The 22,500-nt window shown below is 48.6% G+C and overlaps 1 protein-coding gene and 1 long non-coding RNA gene across 2 annotated transcripts in view; one reads left to right on the forward strand and one right to left on the reverse strand.

The window, feature by feature from the left end:
* Positions 1-1,739: 1,739 nt before the first annotated feature.
* LOC138620719 (uncharacterized) overlaps positions 1,740-22,500 on the reverse strand; it is a 24,552-nt gene continuing 3,791 nt past the window's right edge. The window contains exons 2-3 of the long non-coding RNA XR_011310888.1: positions 17,835-17,951; positions 1,740-1,835 (exon numbers count right to left, since the gene is read on the reverse strand). This is a non-coding gene — a long non-coding RNA (uncharacterized lncRNA). The remainder of the gene's footprint in view (positions 1,836-17,834; positions 17,952-22,500) is intronic.
* Positions 5,654-10,921, forward strand: ndfip2 (Nedd4 family interacting protein 2). The gene is made up of 8 exons (XM_069698126.1): positions 5,654-5,852; positions 8,221-8,458; positions 8,774-8,904; positions 9,874-9,961; positions 10,099-10,223; positions 10,391-10,457; positions 10,541-10,647; positions 10,774-10,921. The coding sequence occupies exons 1-7, from the start codon at positions 5,826-5,828 to the stop codon at positions 10,642-10,644; spliced, it is 780 nt and encodes a 259-aa protein (XP_069554227.1). The 5' UTR covers positions 5,654-5,825; the 3' UTR covers positions 10,645-10,647; positions 10,774-10,921.

The raw sequence follows: 22,500 nt of genomic DNA on the forward strand, positions 1-22,500 counted from the left end.
TATGTCTGTATGTCTGTATGTCTCTGTATGTCTGTATGTCTGTATGTCTGTATGTCTGTATGTCTGTATGTCTGTATGTCTGTATGTCTGTATGTCTGTATGTCTGTATATCTGTATGTCTGTATGTCTGTATATCTGTATGTCTGTATGTCTGTATATCTGTATGTCTGTATATCTGTATGTCTGTATGTCTGTATGTCTGTATGTATATCTGTATGTCTGTATGTCTGTATGTCTGTATGTCTGTATATCTGTATGTCTGCATATGTGTATGTCTATATCTGTATGTCTGTATGTCTGTATGTCTGTATATCTGTATGTCTGTATGTCTGTATGTCTGTATGTCTGTCTGTATGTCTGTATGTCTGTATGTCTGTATGTCTGTATGTCTGTATGTCTGTATGTCTGTATATGTCTGTATGTCTGTATGTCTGTATGTCTGTATGTCTGTATGTCTGTATGTCTGTATATGTCTGTATGTCTGTCTGTATGTCTGTATGTCTGTATGTCTGTATATCTGTATGTCTGTATATCTGTATGTCTGTATGTCTGTATGTCTGTATATCTGTATGTCTATGTCTGTATATCTGTATGTCTGTATATCTGTATGTCTGTATGTCTGTATATCTGTGTATGTCTGTATGTATATCTGTATGTCTGTATATCTGTATGTCTGTATGTCTGTATGTCTGTATATATGTCTGTATATCTGTATGTCTGTATGTCTGTATGTCTGTATATCTGTATATGTCTGTATGTCTGCATATCTGTATGTCTATATCTGTATGTCTGTATGTCTGTATGTCTGTATATCTGTATGTCTGTATATCTGTATGTCTGTATGTCTGTATATCTGTATATCTGTATGTCTGTATATCTGTATGTCTGCATATCTGTATGTCTGTATATATGTCTGTATGTCTGCATATGTGTATGTCTATATCTGTATGTCTGTATATCTGTATGTCTGTATGTCTGTATGTCTGTATGTCTGTATGTCTGTATGTCTGTATGTCTGTATGTCTGTATGTCTGTATATCTGTATGTCTGTATGTCTGTATGTCTGTATATCTGTATGTCTGTATGTCTGTATGTCTGCATATGTGTATGTCTGTATGTCTGTATGTCTGTATGTCTGTATGTCTGTATGTCTGTATGTCTGTATATCTGTATGTCTGTATGTCTGTATGTCTGTATGTCTGTATGTCTGTATGTCTGTATATCTGTATGTCTGTATGTCTGTATATCTGTATGTCTGTATGTCTGTATGTCTGTCTGTATGTCTGTATATCTGTATGTCTGTATGTCTGTATGTCTGTATGTATGTCTGTATGTCTGTATGTCTGTATGTCTGTATATCTGTATGTCTGTATGTCTGTATGTCTGTATGTCTGTATGTCTGTATGTCTGTATATGTCTGTATGTCTGTATGTCTGTATGTCTGTATGTCTGTATGTCTGTATGTCTGTATGTCTGTATGTCTGTATATCTGTATGTCTGTATATGTATATCTGTATGTCTGTATATCTGTATGTCTGTATATCTGTATGTCTGTCTGTATATCTGTATGTCTGTATATCTGTATGTCTGTATATCTGTATGTCTGTATATCTGTATATCTGTATATCTGTATGTCTGTATGTCTGTTCTAACATTTCTCCACGACGTACGCGCCGTTTACTTACAGAGCGATGACCGTCGGAGTACATGATCGGGGAGAGGCCGAGTGTTCGCTCCCGAAAGGTCGACGAGTCTGTTGCATCGTCCCGGTCCGGTCGCGGCGTTTCTGCGCGAGACGACGACGACGACGATGACCAGCGATTGTCAGCACGCTCCTGAAAGATACAAGAAGAACATTTGCATTGTTTATGGACGAAGGTTTAAATTCAATGCACATTTTTTTGTCACCGTCTGCTTCATTTAAACTTCATTTTCGTCATCTCAACATGTCTCATGAGCAATTACAATTAACAATACATTTGAAATCACCTACATGCAATAATATTCAGGTTTTTTTCTCATTCCGAAATATTTATACTAAAAATTCAGTGTATAGGTCAAAGGTGTACATATTTATTTTGTGTGTGTATTGTCTGTATAAAACCAATGAATAAAATAAAGACTAATGTTTACACATTAGTCTTTATTTTATTCATTGGTTTTTTTTATTTTCCTATTTTCATTTTTACACCTACATATATTTTCTTCTTCTTCTTGCGTACTTATCTTTCCGACCTGTATTCTTAAACTGCCGGATTAATAAAGTCTTACTTAACGTTTTTGATTTTCAAGCGATGCGATTCTTCACTTTGTCTGAACTCAAGAAGTGCCACTGTGTGTTTTTCACAGGGAGGTGAGTTCAAACAATAACCTTGTCTTTTCTGCTCTCTGCTGGACGCTGCGAGTACACACAGTAATACAACAAACTGTGCATGCAAACACAAATATAAACGACACCCGTGAGCCTCTGCTGCCGTTGCCGTGGAGAAGACGCTCTCGGATTGAACCGATCTGAGCCTCATCGATGATCTCGACGCTGCGAGGCTCGAGCTTTATCCAGTTGGTGTGCCGTAACATTTTAAGCTGGTTGGTGACACGTTTGCTGCTGAAATGCACCCTGGGAGTTGTAGTTCACTTTACTCCCCCTACCCCTCCTACGTTTTTAACGTAACCTTTCGACTCTTTAACAAAGACCGGCGTATTTTCTGTTGTTCCTCTCTTGTGCCTATTAACTGACTTGTTTCACCGCTGATATTCATACAGACCCAGTGCAGTACACGTGTAATACTTCACTGTTTAAGCTGTCGAGGCTGATTTATGATCATTTGTGATGATAAAAAACAGAATTCAAATCTTCTACAGAGCCTTCCCATGATGCCGTTGCGCCACGCGCAAAACGCAAATTCACCCAAAGTGCACCGCAGCCGGGCAATTCGATGGCAGCTTGCATATTCAGCCTCCCGACAAAACGCTCACCTCCAGCCGAACAGCAACGCTTTCCCGGCATACACAATGAAAAGCTGCGACTGAGACACCCACCGTTTCTTTATATAACACCCTTTTATAGCACCTATTTACCTTGAAATGATGTTGCCAAGTAACAACATCCCAATTGTGCAGCATGAGTGGGCGTGCTTGTATGCGTGTGTGTGCGTGGCAGTGACGGATGTCCTGAAGTGCCATTATTGGCTCTAACAGTCCTCTCGTCAGGTCCGCCGCTTTAGAGAAAAGTTGCGGGACAGGAACTCGTCTGTCACCACTTCACATTCATCCTCAAAGGCTGCTGCTACGCGTTTTTCTTTATTTCTTTTCTTTATCTTTTTATCGTCGTCGCACCTCGTGTCTTTTTTTTTTTTTTCATAACCTCTTCCGCTCTCTCCATCCTCTCCTCTCTCCCTCTCTCGGCATCAGCTGCTTAACCGTTACGTGTACTGCAGTAATCCCCTTCTCAGCCAATTAAATAATTCAAGATGAATTCAAATTTATCGATACCTCGCCTTCAGCCGGCCTCCGGCTATTAACGGCGACGGATCGGGCCCGACGGCGGCGGGACGTCGCCGGAGCTCTCCCGAAAAGCTTCACGTGTGAGAATTCACGAGAAAGTCGCCCGGGTTCAAAAAGGAAAGGCGCGGAAAAACCGGCGTTCCAACAAATCCACCAAAAAGACGACAACTCCAAAAGCGCCGTCTGCTTGTAAAAACAACCACACTGTCCCTTTAAAGTCAACCTGGAATTGGGTTCCTCTTTGTTGCTTTATCCTTGGAACTCCGGTGTTTGCATTCATAACCGTATTATGCACTTATCCACTGCAATGCTGATCCAGGATTAGCCCACGGGACAGAATAAACTTCCCAAACAGGCACAGACACAAACCTGCTTCACGCGCACACGTATACATTTTCTTTTCTGTTTCGGGTCAGTCTGTTGCCCGAGGACACGGCTGCTTTCCAAAACACGCAGGAAAATCATGTCAATTGTGAGACAGCTCAGCGCCGAGCTGTTAATGCCGGCCAGACAGCGCGGCGCGCGATCCCCCCCTCCCCACCCGAATGCACCCGCGCGGCCAAAAACCGCAAAGTATCTCCGCGGGACGGGAGCTGACCTCTTTAACTGCAATTAAACATTTCCAATTTAATGACTTCGTTGCAAAAAGACAACGTGCGCAATAGTTCGTGCTCCGCTTTGGGAGTCTTCGCTCCAACTCCTCGCCTCGGCCTATTTCTGCCGCTACCCGTCGATACTTTACGCCTAATACAAAAACAGAAGAACAATACGACGCTTTAAATTGTAAACTACTGAAGGGAATTTAGGACCGAGGTGTCCTTTTGTGACATGCCACGCGCTCCTCTTTGAAAAACCGCCTCTTTGTGAAGTAAAGCACCTTGAAAAGATGGTCACAGTAGTTCAGGGTTAAAAGAGGGATGTGGCGCCACCTGGCGGTTTCACTTATTCACACTTTATAATATTGCATTTGCGTCATCGGGCTTTCTCAATCCGCGGAAATCCGCTGCATCAAGTTAGCTGAAGTCGCAGGACAACCGGAAACAAGGGGAAATGCACCTTCAATATAAAATACCTACAGAGCGACGGCGCATGTCACCTGCAGATATGAACGCTTACTACATACTTCTAAACAAATCTCAAGTCACATTCAAAACAGGATGAACTGAGGGTGTTTCAAAAGAAAGCAACACGTCACATTCGGAGGAACATCTGCACACCATCTTCACATCTGCATGATAAAGCGCCGCAGCATTTATTTCGTTTTTTGCCTCACGTTTGAACCCTAAGAGCTGTCTAGGGCTCGGCGTCTTACCAGAGAACGAACTGCCACTTAAGGCGTCAACATTACCGAAAAAAACCAAGTACATTTACTGCAGTACAATCTAAAGTACTAATCGGCTGGACAGCCTGGAAAAAGGTGGTGGAGAGGAGGACGCTGGACAAACTATTATCCATACTGGATAATCCTGACCACCCTCTCCACCACCTGCTGCAGGGAGGACGTTCTCCAAAAGACTCCATCACACAACAATAACACTGTTGTCTGTGTTTCTTGGTTGTTTGTATATAATATTATATATAGATACTGTATATACTGTGCATTTTATATTTAATATTTTTTTTTACTGCTATTTCATTGCTTTTTATTATTCTATTATTATCTTATTGCTTCCTGTATGCTGCTGTAGCGAAAACATTTCCCCTCGGGGATTAATAAAGTAACTACCTAATACTTCACTTTAGTTAATTCCTTACGTACGGGCCCGTTTGACATCGAAAAGGCAAATTATTATTTCACAAATTGTCCTTTTACACACAAAACACGTGAAACACAATGTAAACAACAATGTACATTCAACTTATATTACTTTTGATACTTCTGGTATATTTTGGTCATAAAACAAAACGCAAGTGCAACAACACCACTACTGCCGTTATTACTACTAGTAATAACTAGTAAATAACTAGTTATTACTACTAGTAATAACTAGTATTACTAGTAGTAATAACAGTATTAATAATGATATATTCGGGTATTGCCGCGGTATAATAAGTGACAGTGAAAATGTGACGCATTACCGTTGTGTGCGTTTTACTTTGAAATATCGGACCGGAAGCGCGACCCCGCCGGGAGCAGCTCGACTCGGTCTCCCGGATCTCGGTGTTTTTTCTCGGCCAGCAGCCATTTCTGTCGTCGCTGAAATCCAGCTTCCCCGTCGCGGCTCGTCGGAAGTGTCTCAAACCGCCGGGAGTGTGAACAAGCGAGCCGCATTTCTCCTCCTGTTTTCTCGGCTCGCTCGACCGGCTTGAATCTCGTCGGGATGGACCCAGCGAGCCGGTACCAAGTGGTGAGTGTGGAGCTCCGGACAGCTCGGCTCGGCTCGGCTCGGCCCGGGAAACGAGGCCCTTAAAGGCGACGAGTTCACCCAACTTTACGTTGTTGTTGTTTTTTGGGTTTTTTTTATATTTAATTTAATATATTTAATTAAAATGCTTTAAATGGCGTAGACTAATCTGAACCTGTTAAATGGCTTCTGAATGTTTTGGTTTTGAAAAAAAACACCAAACCCTCCGATTCTTTTGTTTTGTTTTGACAGTTAGTCGAACACTTCCGCATCGGCGGAGCTAACGTTAGCTGCTAAGCGGCGTCGGGCCTTTAACGCTCGCGTCTAAATCGACACTATTTCACACTTAGTTGTTTTTTAACCGTTTAGTAAAACGTCAATACGTGACATCGCTGTGGAGAAACTAAAACAAATTAATATTAATGTATTACGAGGGACTTTTTTTTTTTTTTTTTTCCCCTAATCTCACGTAAACTCCAGATTATAACTCGTGGGATTAGCGGCCCGGTTTAAAGGGCGCGTGAGCGTCACGTGACGGGAACGCGGGCGTGACTTTGTTTACGTCTTCTGGCGAGTTGTCCACAAACAAACAAAAACAGCCTCACAAAGTGGTGGACACGTGGTTTCGGTGGCCTCGACAGGAAGACACCCTGAACTATCAAAACAGATGTAAAAATAAATAATAATAATAATAATAATAAAAAATGTAGGAATGTCTGCGAGATAACAGCCCGCTTTGTGCCCAGATGCCTGGTTCTGGTTCCCCCCCTCCCCTGCTGATAATCCCACAGGATTTCAGTGCCACAGAGCCAAAGCAAATCACATTTTTCAACCCGTGCGCAAAAACAGGTTTGAAGAATAATACAACGCTCTCGGGGATTGTTTAGGTACCGATTCATCCCGGCTCGGACGTCTCTGGCGCCGCCGGGCCGAGGGATTTGTTTTCGGGGGTGGGGGGGGGCGGCTGAACTCGCTCGGCCACCTTGGGACCGCTTTCGGTAATCTTCGGTTTATGTGTCGGCAGTGTAACCCGTGATTAGTGCGCGGGTTTTCATCTGCCAACACTCGGTGACGTGGCATCGTTCTCGACAGGAAATGCCATAATCCTACGCCTGTTAATGTTTTGTTTGTTTGTTGTTGTTGTTGTTTTTTTACCGTATTACGCATCTAAAAAAGCAAAAATAGTCACGTGTCGTCAAGGTATAAAATTGCGCCACGAGTTGCGGTTGCGGCGCCGGCTGACGTTCGATTTATTTTTCTCAAGGGCGACTAGATGGAGGTCACGCGGTGGGGTGGGGGTGGGGTTAGGGGGTGGGGGGTGGGGGGCCCTTCAACTGCCCATCGCACCTCTGTAATTTCAGAAGGCTCCTCGGCCTGATCAAAATTCACCTACTTCAGTCTGTAGATTAGTTTCTCAGATGTAAAACAAAAAAAACAAAAAAGGGGGAGGAGGAGGAGGAGGGGGGAGGTGTTCCTCATTAACCGAGATCACTTTACAAGGGACCGTCCTGTGTTACAGCGTCGGGCATTCTGGGGAGGGCAGCCGGCGCTGCTCCCCCCCCACGGACACAGCCAGCCCCCACCCCCCGCACGTACTCCGCGTCCGGCTGGGATCAATGTCCCCGGCTGGGATCAATGTCCCCGCATTTCCCGCCCGTCCTCCGCGGCGGTTCAAACGCTTCAGGAAAACATTCGGTCCGCGCCGGCTGCGATTGAGCGCCGAGGTCTCGCCGCACTAAACAGACGAGGGGAACAAACGGTAAACGGCCGCGCGAGGATTAAGTGAACGCGCCCGTTTCCCGTAGTTCCCGCGCGCTCTCGAGCGAGCTGTCTAAATTCGCAACGGGAACGACGCTGCGAAGGCAAACGTCCGCACAAGCGAGGTGGTTGGTTTGGATTTCAGGAAAAGCCGGAGCGATTGTAACTCTAAACGTCAAACTCAGCGGGCGTGTATTATCACGGGAGGGATTTTTTTTTTTTTTTTCAGGCCCGGAGACGACCGAGGACGGTTTGAAGGACACACGCGAGAAAAAGACAACGAGCGCCGAGTCAAGACCAACAAATCAAAACTGAGGACAGCGAAGCTCGGGGGATTAAAAATGACGTCGTCCCACTTATTCAGCTTTAAAAATGCAAAAATGAAGCGTTAAAAATAAAAAAAAATAGAAAAGACAACGCTGCCTCAGTCAGCGCCGACAAACAAAAACAGATTGTGCAAAGCTCACTTTGTTACGTAACAAGCGTCGCTGCTTTCAGCGAACCGTATAAATGTCCCCCAGCTCGAGCGGACGGGCTTTTTCGGCACAACCGATCGGACCTTTTCCCGCTCGTGCCGTCTTCTCTAAACCCCCTGTGTCGTCCTCGCCTTCAGTTGCACAACGAGGACGACTCTTCGGAGGCCTCCGCCGGCGAGCCGCAGCCGTGCACGTCCGCCGCGGCCCAGGCCTCCGCCGCCGCCGCGTCCGGCCAGGACCAGAGCCGGGACCGGGCCAGGCCGACCCTCGACCCCGCGCCGGCGGAGGCGTCGTGCTCGAGGACTCAGGGAGAGGCGGACGCGCCGCCGCCTCCGTACGCCTCCATCGACCTGGGAGCGACCGCCGCCGCACCTGGTATTACTTTTTCACTGCATCCTCTAAAAGTACAACTTCTCAGGGGCAACTTTTTTGGGGGGGGGTTTCCAAAGTGCGGTTGCTCCTGCTTCCACAAACAGCAGCGGGATCACATCTCGTGGCCGTTTTGTGGCAAACCCACGGAAAGCCTGTACCCGTGAGTCATGTCGGTTTCCGTGACGGCACCGACCGCATCGCCGGCAACTAACTAAGCTCCACTTCCCCCTTTTCTCTCCTTTGTAACCGAGTCTCCTCCTCCCTCCTCCTCCTCCTCCTCCTCCCTCCTCCTCCCTCCTCCTCTTGTCGTTTCCGCAGAGACCAGTTTCCGCGGTGACTTCCCGGTGCCTCCGCCCTACAGCGTCGCCACCTCGCTGCCCACGTATGACGAAGCGGAGAAGGCCAAAGCGGCCGCCATGGCTGCCTCCGCGGTGGAGGTGATGCCGCGGGTGAGGACGCACGCATTCGCTCTCCCGTCTGCCGTCGGGCCCGTTCAAAAAGCCCGGCCCGTGTTCTTTGACTCTTCGTGTCAGCTGACCGGGGTTAACCTCAGATAAGGCTGACGCGTAAAACCACTCCGCCCTGCTGACACGCAAGACCGAGACGAACGCTGAAAGGCTTCGGTCGGCAATTTTAGGCCGTACTAAACCGGTCACGGTCACGTGACTCCTGTTCTGTGAACTCACACAAACAGCGAACGTGTCACACGCAGAAGTAAAGTTGACTTAACCTCTACTGTATTTTCTTCCTCTCGGGTACAAACATCTTGTATACAAGGTATATATATATATATTTTATATATATATATATATCGCATGTCTTTAACAACAAAGAGACAGCAAATCGATAAAAATTTTCTTAAAAAAGTGCGTCAAAAATAAAGCACGCACGTCCCTTTCTTCGTCGTCCAACAACACGGTCGTAAAGCACTTTTCGTTCCAGCGGTAGTTTCATAGTTGACGTGTTTGCTGAGTCGTCACAATGGCTCACTTTATCTAAGTTGCGAAACCACCAGCTCTGTAATAACAGTCTCGTTAAAGCTGCCAATAAACACACACACACACACACACACACACACACACACACACACACACACACACACACACACACACACACACACACACACGCAGTTTTGTTACTTCCAAGTGTTGCTTTCCACTCAAGGCACTCGAGAGAGGAAAAACAAAGACGAAGCAGCTGCCCGATAAACCGACAAGGAGACCTTTGGTGAAACTGGGTGCGATATCGCGAGCGGCCACCAGGGGGCGGGAGGGGGTCGATTCAACACCGACTGCATCGACTTCTACCGGCTTCTGTTCGACACACGCTGTCAAAGTTTTAGGCCTCGACTGAGCTTATTTGTCGGATTCATGTGTCGTTGCCGATGTCATGTTCTGCGTTTGTGTGTCCGCCCCAAGGACGATGAATTCCCACCCAGAGACGACTTCAGCGACGCCGATCAGCTCCGGGTCGGGAACGACGGGATCTTCATGTTGGCCTTTTTCAGTGAGTCCGTCTCCCGTTTCGTTCGCTTTTTAAAAAATTTTTTTTGTCCAAACAAATGTCCTCGCTCGCGGACCGGTCCTCCCCGAACTCTGCGGTGACGCTGCGTCCCGTTTGTCCCCCCCCCCCCCCCCCCCCAGTGGCCTTCCTGTTCAACTGGATCGGGTTCTGCCTGTCCTTCTGTCTGACCAACACCATCGCGGGACGATACGGCGCCATCTGCGGCTTCGGCCTCTCCCTCATCAAGTGGATCCTCATCGTGAGGGTACGTGTCCCCGCGTCTGAAGAAAGAGTCGCGTTGTGGGTCGAAAGAAAGTCGGGGGGGGGGGGGGGGGGGGGGGGGGGAGTCAATCGGACTCGAGTATTACTCGTAAAAAAAGACGCGCTTCAAAACCAATCCCCTCCGATAAAAGCCGTTTCCTCTGTTCCCAGTTCTCCGACTACTTCAACGGCTACTTCAACGGCCAGTACTGGCTGTGGTGGATCTTCCTGCTGCTCGGTGAGTACGCCGCCGCCGCCGCCCGCCGGTTCCGAGCCAAGGCCTCGCTCTCGGGAGCGACTCAAACAGTTCTCCCTCCGCAGGTCTGCTGCTGTTCTTCAGGGGTTTCGTGAACTACCTAAAAGTCCGCAACATGTCAGAGAACATGGCGACCTCTCACAGAACGCGCCTCTTCTTCCTCTACTAAAAGGTAAATAAAGCAAAGAAATCTGGATTCAAAATGAAATGGGATTCGAACGGGATACCGAGCGACGGTCCTGCCCTGACGTCTGGATCCCCCCCCCTTTCCTCCCCTCCCCCCTCCTCCCCCCTCCAGGTTTCCGCACCATCAGCATTCCTTTCCAATGTGAAGTTCCTTCCCTCCCCCCTCGAATGACCTGACCGAGGAGCCTCGCAGCGAAGAGAGGAGAAGAGAGGAAGGAACGACGGAAAGAAAGACAGAAAGACAGACAGAAAGAAAGAAAGACAGAAAGAAAGAAAGAAAGAAAGAAAGTAGGAAAAAGGTGTTACCAGTCTCATTAAAAGCAAAACGCGACTCGCTCTGAAGTCTCTACTTCTGAACCGAGCCCAAAAATACATCTTTAATGATCCCATCTCTGCCCTGGCTTTCCTTTCCTTTCCTTTTATTTTATTTTTTTACATTTAAAAAAAATTTTTTTTTCCTTTGATTCAAAGCTCCTCTCGCCGTCTCCTCGCCGACGGCGGTTCGGCTCCCCCGGGGGGGGCGGGAGCGCTCGTCGAGATGCGCGACCCGAGTTCCGCCGGCAACCCGAAGCACAACCGAACCGTTTCAATCTCTCGTCGGGGGGGAAAAAAAAAACCAAAAAAACGCACGCAAATAAACTCGGTGGATCCGTCGACGGCGGCTTCTTCAGACCGCACGACTTCGACTACAAAAGGAACGTTTTGGAAATTTTAAACAGAAAACGCGTGGGAGGTGGAAACCGACTCTCCGCCTTTGATATTCAGATTTTGCTGCGTTTGACTCGCGGCAAAGAAGGATTTTTACGTTTTGGCGTGTTTCCCTCTGACCTACTGCACCTTATACAATAAAAAAAAAAAAAAAAAAAAAAAAGGCTTTTCAAGCGCTAGTTTTGCCGCTCCATCTTTTTCCGTTCGGGGTGTTTCGAGCTGTTCTTACTTTTCCCGCCGTGGAGCAACTTTTACGCTGCGACGGCTCGAAAAGACGTTTTTTTTTTTTCTCACGACGACCGATCAGTTCGGTCGAGCCCCCCCCCCCCCCCCCCCCCCCGCCTTCGGTCGCGCCGACTCTCCGAGCCTTCGAACAAACGTTTGAAACGACAAAACGGGAGCTTCCGCGGAAAACGACGTGCTCCACCAAACCCCCCCCCCCCCCTCCGATGCAGAATTTGTTTTTTCCTTCCTTTGCCCTTTCGTTGACGCCGACCTCTTTTGCTACTTTCCCCCGTTTGAATCAAAGAAAAATGAAAAGTGGGCGTGGCCGTTCAAAGACAAAATCATCTCAATTATGAAAACGCAATAAAAAAAATAAATTAAAAAAAACCCGACGAGAGGCGATCTCTCTCTCTCTCTCTCTGGGTTTTCAGGCCTTTTCCCGATTTAGATCAGGTTTCAAAATGTCGTCTTCTTCTTCTTCTTCTGACGGAGCGAGAAGCTTTGTCGGAATCGGAAGAGCGCCACGGCGACGGCGACGTCCCCGGAGACGAATTTTTAAAAATGATTTTATGTCAATCCAGAAAATGAAGTGTAAATACCAGCTTATGCCAATTCATAATATTTGCACTTTGAAGAACGTGTGTACAGTGTGATTTGTGAATCTGCTAAACTTGATGTGTGTGTGTGTGTGTGTGTGGGGGGGGGGAGGGGGGGTAGTAAAACACTCAAGTTATCTTCGCCATCCCGAGTTTTTTCAACTGGAACTCTTTAATCGTCCCAAAATGGTTCTAATTTTGCCTTTTGCACTTTTTTTGTTTGTTGTTTTTCAAAATGATAATATTGTTATTGTGTGTCTTCTTTTAATCGCTTTTCGCCTAAACTGTGACAGCTCGAGTGTTGCCAAACTTATCTTTTGTTTTTCAACCATCCCTCCCCGCTCCGCCCGTGTCGTATCCCACCCGACGCCTCTCCCGGCGATATCCGGACCCCCTCGGGGAATTGAAGCTCCGCCGCCGCATGATTTGTCCACCCCCGAACGAGCGGGCTTAACGTCAGGATCCATCTACTACAAATGCATTTCTTCCTTTGTAAATAAACAAAGACAATAAATAACGTAACAAAAAAAATGAAGAAAAAAACAACAACAAAAAAAAAAAGGACACGGCGGCCAAACTTATTTCTTTCTCTCCCATCTTTCTCCTCGTTAAGCAGCTGTTATGCATTTATTGTAACTGGAATTCAAATGACACACGACGTCTCGCAAAAATGCCAATAAAGTTCAAAAAAGCCTGCCACTTATTTTTGGACTCCTGTTTTCACTTTAGTTTTACTCTCGCGACCGGGAACTCGTTCGGGTTTCTCGAACTGAAGTATGACAAACCGTTTGTCTGCTTTTATAACTCTCTCGTCAGGCCAGTATTTACGATTACATTCCATAGTTCAGTGTCGGTTGTCACTCCGTCCACCAGGTGGAGCCAAAGAGTGCTTTCTAATACGCCGAACACACTTCTCTTATTCTTATCGGAGCTGCGGTCAAACCGCACGCGAGCCTGACGGAGGACCGGAGAGGGACCGTTAAAAGTGAACGGGCTCTTGCGTCTCCGACGAGCAGACGTCTTTACGATCTATAAAACCCCCAAAGTGAAAGGATCCTAAACTACTGGCTTCTCCTTTTATGAAACGTCTCCGGTTTCATTGACATCTTGCTTTTACGGTCCGGTTTCTAATGCCGCAGCGGTGATTTGCGACCCGTTTTGCTCTCGTGGGTTTTTTTTTATTGGAAGTTTAAACGGTGGCGCGACCTGACCGCTGATCTGAGTTCATCTACTGTGGACAAATGTTTGCATTATTTTCCTGTGGTAAATAGATTTAGCCGGGGGCTTCAAAATGAATACGGACAATTCATGTGCTCAAGCAAAGGTTAAATGTTTGTAATTATAATATATTATAACTCAAAAATGGACAAAACGCAACATGAATTTCCTGCCAGCTGCAAAACTACATGAACCCAACAGTAACCTTTGCACTTTCGACATTTAAATCCCACTTCAAGTGCATTTTCTAAAGCAAACGATGTGTCCCGATACGTGAACGACGACCTTTCACCTCCAACGCTTCAGCCTACTTTTAACGGACACTCGGTACGCCCTCCTGTTGAAACCCAGCTTCCAGGAGGGGAGGAAAAAAAAAAAAAAAGTCATTCCCTCCTTCTACCGCCGGGGGGCACTGTCTACACACATCTTCACCCCCTCCGAAAGCCTGGAAATGAAAGCACAGACTGCAATGTTTGAGGTTTGACCTGAGTGGAGCTGCCTACGTGTTAAGTGCCCCGGCAGCGAGAGCGACGTCGTGAACTTTTCAGTTCCAAAACCTGTTTCCAGTGACCCCGCCCGCCCTCCGACCTCCGACCTTTCGGGGTCGCTGAAGCTGGGCCCGAACATTTGCCTGTAAAAATCCTTAAAGCTGCACGCTGTCTTCCTGTGCCTCCCGGCAGACGGGGGGCTCAGGTGTTCCTCTTCCTGTGTAAATTATACCCCGGGTTTTTTGATAGGTGTCACGTCAGACACAGGATGTTGTCCCCCCCCCTCCCCCCGCTCCCTCCCTCGCTTTCTGTCTCTTCCTCTTGTCTTTTTCATGTACGTGAGCTACAGCTTGCCAGAAGTGGCTCCGTGACGGCAGCCTATAATTCCTCGAAGCTACATGTGGAGCTCTTTCTGGTTATTTATTTTTGTTTTGTGTGGTTTTCTTTTTAAGGTTTGCGCTACTTTTTAACATTCGCCGATTTACAAGGGTCGTGGGGGGGGGGGGGGGGGCACGCTCCGGCACGCCGATTGTAAACTATTTCGGAAAAGCGTACGTCCAACCGGGGTTCGCGGTTCACGAGCGTTTGGGAAAGCTACAAACACGTTGTAGGATCGGACGGTCTGAACCGAACCGATAAGCCGTTTCCCAATTTGCCAAGTATTTCTAAAACCGGACGCCTAAATTCAGTCGATGTCGCGCAAATTCCTTCTTCGGCTTCTTCTCGAATAAATGCAAACGATTCTTTTTTTTTTTTTTCCTGAACTTACTCCGAAGGCCCGCGGCCCCGGTACAGCGGGCAACCGCGGCGAGACAAGAATCACCGCTGTGAATAACAATCAGTGTCCACCGGTGGTGGTGGTGGTGGTGGTGTGGGTGGGGAGGTGGGGAGGGGGGGGGCCTTCACTGGAAGGACGAGTAAAGGAAAAGCCTCACGGCTGCGGGAAATAATGACTGTTTGAGCCTTTCCGTAGATAGTCTGGCTGCTCCGGTACGACGCTTTTGACTAAAGACTGTATGCTGGAAACAAAATCTGATCTCAGAAAAGGAAAAAAAAACAAAGTCAAAGAAAGGGGAGCTTACAGAGAAGCCTATTCACATAATGGGTTTATGCCCCCCCCCCACACACCCTCCGGCCCCAATCTGGCCTCCTCTCTTTTAGAAGGCCTTAATGACTAAACCCATTTACATAACTCCCTTCCGGTTTGCAAATGTTTCCCTTTCTGAGGCCCTCTCCTCCCTCCGAACCCGTCCTCTCCGTCCCCGTCTCGCTCTATCTGCGCGTCTCTCGTCTCTTTTCAACGGGTGAAAACTTCCGCAGCCGGTTCTCGCGTACGACTTCGACTGAAAGTCCCGAACCCTCCCGTCGGCTCGCGTGCCGCACTCGCCCACACCGGGGCGGACCCTAAAAGCGGACCGATTCGGTTTGGGATTCAGTTGCCGAACTGACCCGAGCAGCGCCGACATCCCGTTCTGTCGCTCTTAGACCTGGGCTGTTTTTTTTTTTTTTTGGGGGGGGGGGGGGGGGGGGGCATTTTAAAGCCTTAATCTGCTGCTGGTGCCGCCTGGTCTGCCAGCCGGGGAATAATATCCCGGCGACACGAGCTCCTAACTGACCCAACAAAGTCGCGGGACACAGGCGGGACGGTTCAAATCCATCCAGTTTGGCCCTTTCAGCTCAAATCCAGTCAAATCACAACTTTATTTGTTACACATGGGGTCAATTAAAAGCCTTTTTCTCACCTGAAGTCGCAATAAAAAAAAAAAATCCACAATAAGCACCGTGGCCTCGGATAAAGTGTCATCGTGTTCATTAGTTTGCGGCTTCCGTTTAGTTTCTTTACAGAAGTAGAAGAAGTGATCGAGTGTGCTCAACCTTCTCAAAAGAGCGACATGAAACCGAGTGCAGCGTACTATTACTTTGTTCAGCTCTCGTCGACAGGATCAACTCGACGTCGACCGAAATCCGTCCTCCGCCGGCTCTCCAGCCCGGTGACATTTCGGGTCGGGAGCCTCTGAGGCTCGCCGGTTCCCCGGAGGGACCCCGCGCTCCCTTTAACCCCCCCCCCTCTCCCTCCGTGTGCGGAGAGCCCTGACACGTGGAAGTCGGCGGAACTCCCGGAGAGCGACCTCCTCCGTATTTTCACAGTAAACAAGCCCCTCTGAAAGGGCTCCCCGCTCCCTCTCCTCTCGACTCCGAACAGTGGCCTCCTTTCAGGGCCATCACTTAAGGGCCCTATTAATAATTTGACAAGTTTTCTCAAAGATTAATTACAGCCAGCTTTGAGGCCGCAATTATGCAGAGCGGAGAGACTCGGCAAACCTTCTCCGGCTCCGTTTCCAGGCCCAATTTTCCACTTATCGAGATGTCGACGGGGGGAAGGAGAGGTTGTCTGACAAGACTTTCTGATGCGCAGGAAGGAACGAACGGCACTTCCCGGCAACTACTCTCTGATTTCCCAGCGGACGCTTGAGACCGAACGCGGGACTGAAGTCAACGGGACCGATCTTTTTTTTTTTTTTAAAGGCAAAATAAATCCGGGGCCCCGCGTCGGCCGATCGTAAACCGTCAAGCGCAGAGTGTCCCGTTCCTTCTGTTTTTCATGCAATCCGCGCCAAACTAAACGCAACCGTCGCCGAGGCGACGGCGCTGCAGAGTTGCAAGTACGACTCGCGATCGTACTCCACCGTTTCGCCGCGCCGGTCGGCCCTCGTCGGTACCGACGCTCGCGCGGCCCCCGTTCTTCCCACGTCGGCGCTGAACCCGGCGATGTTTGACCGGTGCGGCCTTTCGACCGCGTCGACCCGGCGTCCGCGACCGACGTGCGTCAGAGACGGCCCGCGGCAACAGAAACGCCGTCGGCTTTCTTTTCGGTTCCGACCCGCCCGTCGCCGCAGCCGGACGCCGTACCGGAGCAGACGGTTGGTACCGAGTCAGGCGGCCTGCGCTCGGGTGTGCGTGTGCGAGAATACAATGCAGCGAGTGTCCCCGTGCTGTTGTCTCCCAGAGACAAGAGCCACCTGCCTGTCCCATTCTTCCCTCCGCTCAGTTCAAACAGAGATCTTCGACATGTTAGTCCACAAATGAGGCGGGGCAAAATCGTTTTTTTTGGGGGGGGGGGCAAATATTACGTAAAGAAAATACATTTCGCGCGACTGCTTCTTGTACGGAATGTCGTTTTTTTTAAAAAAAATGTATTATTATTATTCTCCTATTCTGGATTAAATAACAACAATCAATATTACCATGGTCTCGTTCTCCCGTTTGCGTGCTGAAACATTTCCAATGGTGTCTGTGCACTGAGAGAGAAAGTGCCAGAGAGAGAGAGGGGGGTGGGGGTGGGGGGGGGGGGGGGGGCAGAGAGGTGAACTCGGAGCACAAAGCCCAGATTGTTCCTCCTGGCTGTCTGTCCCTGATAACAATGAGCCATTCATTTGCCCTCCGATGGGCCCTAATTAATTCCAACTTTACATTCTGACCTACAATCTCACCCTCCTGCTCATCCAGTCTCCCCCCCCCCCTCCCCCCATCCCGGACCCATCGATTAATCCATGCGGGCGGATGACTTCGCCCCGCGTCTTTATCCCCTCCCCTCTTTCTTTTTTTAAAAAAAATGCCTCACAAAAACCCTGTTGCAGTGAAAAGCGGTTCCCTACTGCGTAGAAATCCGTCATATGTCACATGTTCGGTCTCCGCGGCCGGACGTCTTTGGCCGCGCCGCGGGCGAGAGCGCTCGGACGACGTCGGCCGAAAAACGAGCGGGCTGAAAGGGGCTGAAACGCTCGGCGAAACTGCGGAATAAGGCGATGATCCTTTGTTATGAAGGATCGGGCAACGCTGTCGAGGTAAAAAAAAAAAATATATATATATATATCGAATACTGAAGCTTTAAGTGTGGAAAAAAAAAACCCAAAAAACCCTAAAACATTTCAGCCCACCTTCCTCCACCTTCCTCCACCTTCCTCAGCTTCAGTAGGTGAGTTCCTCCTCCTCCGTCGTCCCACTCGGTCGTGGGGTAGTAATCAGTGGAGGTGAACGCGGCGTGTTATTTCAGTCTCGCAGAGACGACGGGAGAATGAAACTATTCATGTCAATCGCTTATATAAATTACACACACACACACACACACACACACACACACACACACACACACACACACACACACACACACACACACACACACACACACACACACACACACACACACACACTAGAAGAGCATTGACCAAAACAAATCCATACAAATCTTAAACGTGGCAAAAACCCTGATTCCTTACAGCTGTGCATCTTCCCAGATGTGGATTATAATCTGATTTACACATCTGGTGCTATTTGGGCCAATGGCAGAACATATATGAGACTTTAGTGTTTCGTGAAAACAGGAGTCGTTATCAGTAATAATGACACTTGAGGTATCGATCCGCCCACGGTTACAATCTGAGTTACACAATCAGGGGAGACGGAAGCTTTTTTTTTTTTGGTACCTATCAGAGCATGCGGTGACTCATTATCGCGTTTTCTGTTTCAGTACGTCCGTCTCGAATGCACACGTATAGAAACCTGGATTCAACGTGTCGAATGCGATGAATTTCGCCTTGTTTTTTTTTTTTCTTTCTTTCCAGGTAAAGACTGTATTCCATTATGGATTTGTTCAAAACCCCGGCCTGCACCTCTGCACGGGAGCTTTCCGCCTACGGGAACCTGGAGAGCCCGACGCAAATCTGTGAAGCAGATCTCCCTTTTTTTATTTTTATTTTTTTTATTTATTTCTTTTATCTGGATGGGTGGAAGTCCCATCCCTCCTCCTCCTCCTCTTCCTCCTCTTCTCCTCCTCCTCCTCCTCCCTCGACACTGAGCTCTACTCGCCATGCAGCAACACACACACACACACACACACACACACACACACACACACACACACACACACTTTCAAAATGATCCCTCTGCCGCAGTCTCAGTCCCTGCTCTCCCCCCGTCAAACAGAGCTTGGCGCTGTTTCCTTTTTCGTGCCCTACATCCGAAATGCAAGAGGAGAGAGAAGTGAGCTGAATTAAGAGGACGAAGGTGGTGGAGGAGGAGGAGGAGGAGGAGGAGGAGGAGGAGGAGGAGGAGGAGGAGGGTTGACAGAGAGACAGAAAAGAGAGAGAGAGAGAGAGAGAGGCAGAGGGGGAACAGATATAGGCGGGAGAAGCCATGAAATGTGTGGGAGGAGAAGGGGGAGGACGGAGAAGGGGGGGGAGGAGTGGGGGGGGGGGCACCGAATGAGGAACAGAGGCTGCTTTGTCGATAGCAACAGCAAACTTTATGGCGATCGTGTGCTCAGAGAGCAGCAGCCTGTGTGTGTGTGTGTGTGTGTGTGTGTGTGTGTGTGTGTGTGTGTGTGTGTGTGTGTGTGTTTACGAAAGCATGCGAGTCTAAACATGAAGAAGCCGTACGCCTTCCAAGAAACATATGGAAAACACACACACACACACACACACACACACACACACACACACACACACACACACACACACACACACACACACACACAGGATATTGGGTTGGTTGAAGAGGCAGTAACACGAAGCTTAGCTTGGCACAGGTCGACCAGATCCTTGATAAGTAACTTCCTCTTCAGCACAGAGGGGATTACGGAGAGGCCAACAAAAATAAGATTATAGACAGAATTTCCGTGGCCATTAAAACAAAAAAAAGAGAAAAGAAACACACCATGAAACGCTTCCTTTGTTTAAAGCCGCTGCAAACGGATAACGTTTGCAGCGGATAACGTTTGCTGCGCCGAACGACCGACGATTACACATCTCGAGCCGCGACTCAGTTCGTCGCTCAAATGCCAGATTGAGAGAGACGCGGTGACGCGGGTTCAACCTGCGGTCCGATCTGCCCGCCCGGCTCCGCCCGCCCGGCTCCGCCCGGCTCCGCCCGGCTCCGCCCGCCGCACGACGAGCCGTCCTCGAAGCCGGTGTTCGCAAATCTGATGGACAAAACTCGGCTGCGCAGTATTTTATTATTTTATGTTTTGGCCGGAAAGATGAAAAGTGGCGAGATTCTGCCGATGCGTCCGACTTTAAACAACTTTGGCTTGTGTCGCCTGGCCGGGCATTAAACTCAATTGCGATCCGGGGGCGTGGGGGGTCCTACATTTCCCATCATGCACTTGATTTAGGCATCCCTGCTCCGTCGACGCCTTCGCCGTTCCAATTCCTGTCTACGGGCTCGAAACGAGCTGCTGCTAAGTGTTTGAAATCTCATGCCGCAATCCAAGTCGATCGAGTTTGGCGAATAAAACACTTTAAGTTAAGTACGCCGTGTCGTCATGGCAACTGCGGCTCGCCCCGTCCCGTGCGTCGTTAGCCCGGCCCGTGCGGGGCCCCGCCGCGCGTCGGAGATTGTTCGAGGCTCCTTCTCGTACGACGGCACCTCGCTGTCTCTGTGCTTGCTGGGTTTTTTTTAGTTGTTTTTTTTTAAGAACAGCGAAAGGTTGTCCTCGCTCGTCTTCTCAGGCTGGAAAAATAACACCGCCGCTCCCTCGAGGGACCGGAAAACAAACAGCGCGGAGGCGGGAGACGAAGTGGTCCGCCTTTCAAAATGACGACTCGCTGCGTCTGGCGCTCCTCGTAACCGTCCTCCGTCCTCACCGCCGAGACTTCGAGGGTGACGCCGACGCCGGAGGGCTGTTCAGTTCCCGAGTGTACTTCAGCCTTTCGGCGTGTGCGCTCACCTCGGCCCACACCTCTCGGATGTGACCCTATGGTAACCACGTACTGCGGATGTTACGATGACGAGCCCACACACACACACACACACACACACACACACACACACACACACACACACACACACACACACACACACACACACACACACACACGTACGTACACAATGGCAAGTGCTCGACCCACTCTTGGCAGGAACACCACTTGGCAGAATACCCCCGAACAACCCTCGTCATTGTTGACAGCGTGCGACGGCCAAACTGCTCTCGAAGCAGTTGGAGCCTTTTTTCCGCGTCTTGTACTGCAGCAGGACAACAGCAGAGGGGTGAATGGCGATTTGACTGTGCGGGGGGCAAGGACTCGGGAGGGTGGCATCAAGTCTACAGCTCGCAGACGTCCGCGGGTGAACGAGCACCGAGAGCCGACTCCAATAAAAACATCACTCTCCAGACACGAGGAGAAATCTGAATGTCAAGAAATAACCAGCGATAACCACCGAAAACCAGCGATAACCAGCAATAACCAACGATAACCAGCGATAACCAGCGATAACCAACGATAACCACCGAAAACCAACGATAACTACCGATAGCCAACGATAACCAACGATAACCAACGATAACCACCGATAATCAGCGATAACCAACGATAACCAGCGAAAACCACTGATAACCAGCGATAACCAGCGAAAACCAATGAAAACCACGATAACCAGCGAAAACCTGATAACCAGATAACCACCGAAAACCAACGATAACCAGCGATAACCATCGAAAACCACTGATAACCAGCGAAAACCAGCGATAACCAGCGATAACCAACGATAACCGATAACCACCGCGATAACCGGTTGTAGAACAATTCCAAATAGGTGTAATTTTGCTATTCAGTAAGTGTATTGTCTCGATAACAAGTAGTTACCATCGACAACACTGCTCAGGGCACAAAGTCCATTAGTAAGTTATGAACAGTTGAAACAGTGAGATAAAAGTAATGAATGTACGGGTGGAAAGACGGCCATAAGTAAATATCTCAAACTCCACGTAAACGATGAAGATAACTGGATAGGAATAATTGTGTTCAATAACATCCACTCTGAAATAAATGAAAGGCATCATTTTTGCGCTGATGAAAGCAAACAAAAACAAAAAGTCTTCATCTCGCAAGCCTCGCATTATTTTCCGTAGGAACGTGAACATTTCCAGACTGCCCTCGTCTAAAAAAAAAAAAAAAATAAATAAAAAGCAGAATTCATCGCACGGCCGCTCTCTTGGCTTTCCGTCCTGAATGCGGCCTTCTCAACCTGCCGTCGGGCGCGGACGCCTACCGGTGCCGCCCGACGGCGTTAAACAAGCAAAGCTCAAGTAGGCGTGACGATTTCATTGGCTGGCCCCCCCCCCCCCTCCTCCTCCAAACGTACGTAACGGGACTCGCCGATCGGCGGCGTCGTCGTAACGTCGTGCAGATTTCCCCCCACAGAATGCAGCTACTGTTGCGCGTCGTGAATTACTACCTCCATTGACGCGAACGAACTTGACTTTTATTTATTTTATTTTTTTTTGTAGTTTCAGAAGGAAATAAGTGAAATTAAAAAAAAAAAAAAAAATGCTTATTTGAAGCTGTCAGTGAGATTTAAAGGATCGCGAGTGTTTTTTATTTTTTTTAATTTTTTTTTTTTTGCCCGGACGCACTTAAGGTTTCTCTGAGGCCTCCATTCATTCATGCGCTTTCCCCGCGCGCGGCGGCCGAGGCCTGCCTGCGAGCGTGTCGACAACCAGCACGGTCTGTGTGCGGCAGAGAGACAGCGAGTTTTGGTTTGTGAGAGTCTCTTTCTTCGGGGTCATTGAGCGCAGGTGACCACGGGAAGTTGTTTTTCCCACTGCTT

The sequence above is a fragment of the Brachyistius frenatus genome, unplaced genomic scaffold (assembly GCF_029030835.1).
Source record: "Brachyistius frenatus isolate BFR_SWC_R1_liver_20210118 unplaced genomic scaffold, ASM2903083v1 Contig_26, whole genome shotgun sequence".
Lineage (NCBI taxonomy): Eukaryota > Metazoa > Chordata > Actinopteri > Embiotocidae > Brachyistius > Brachyistius frenatus.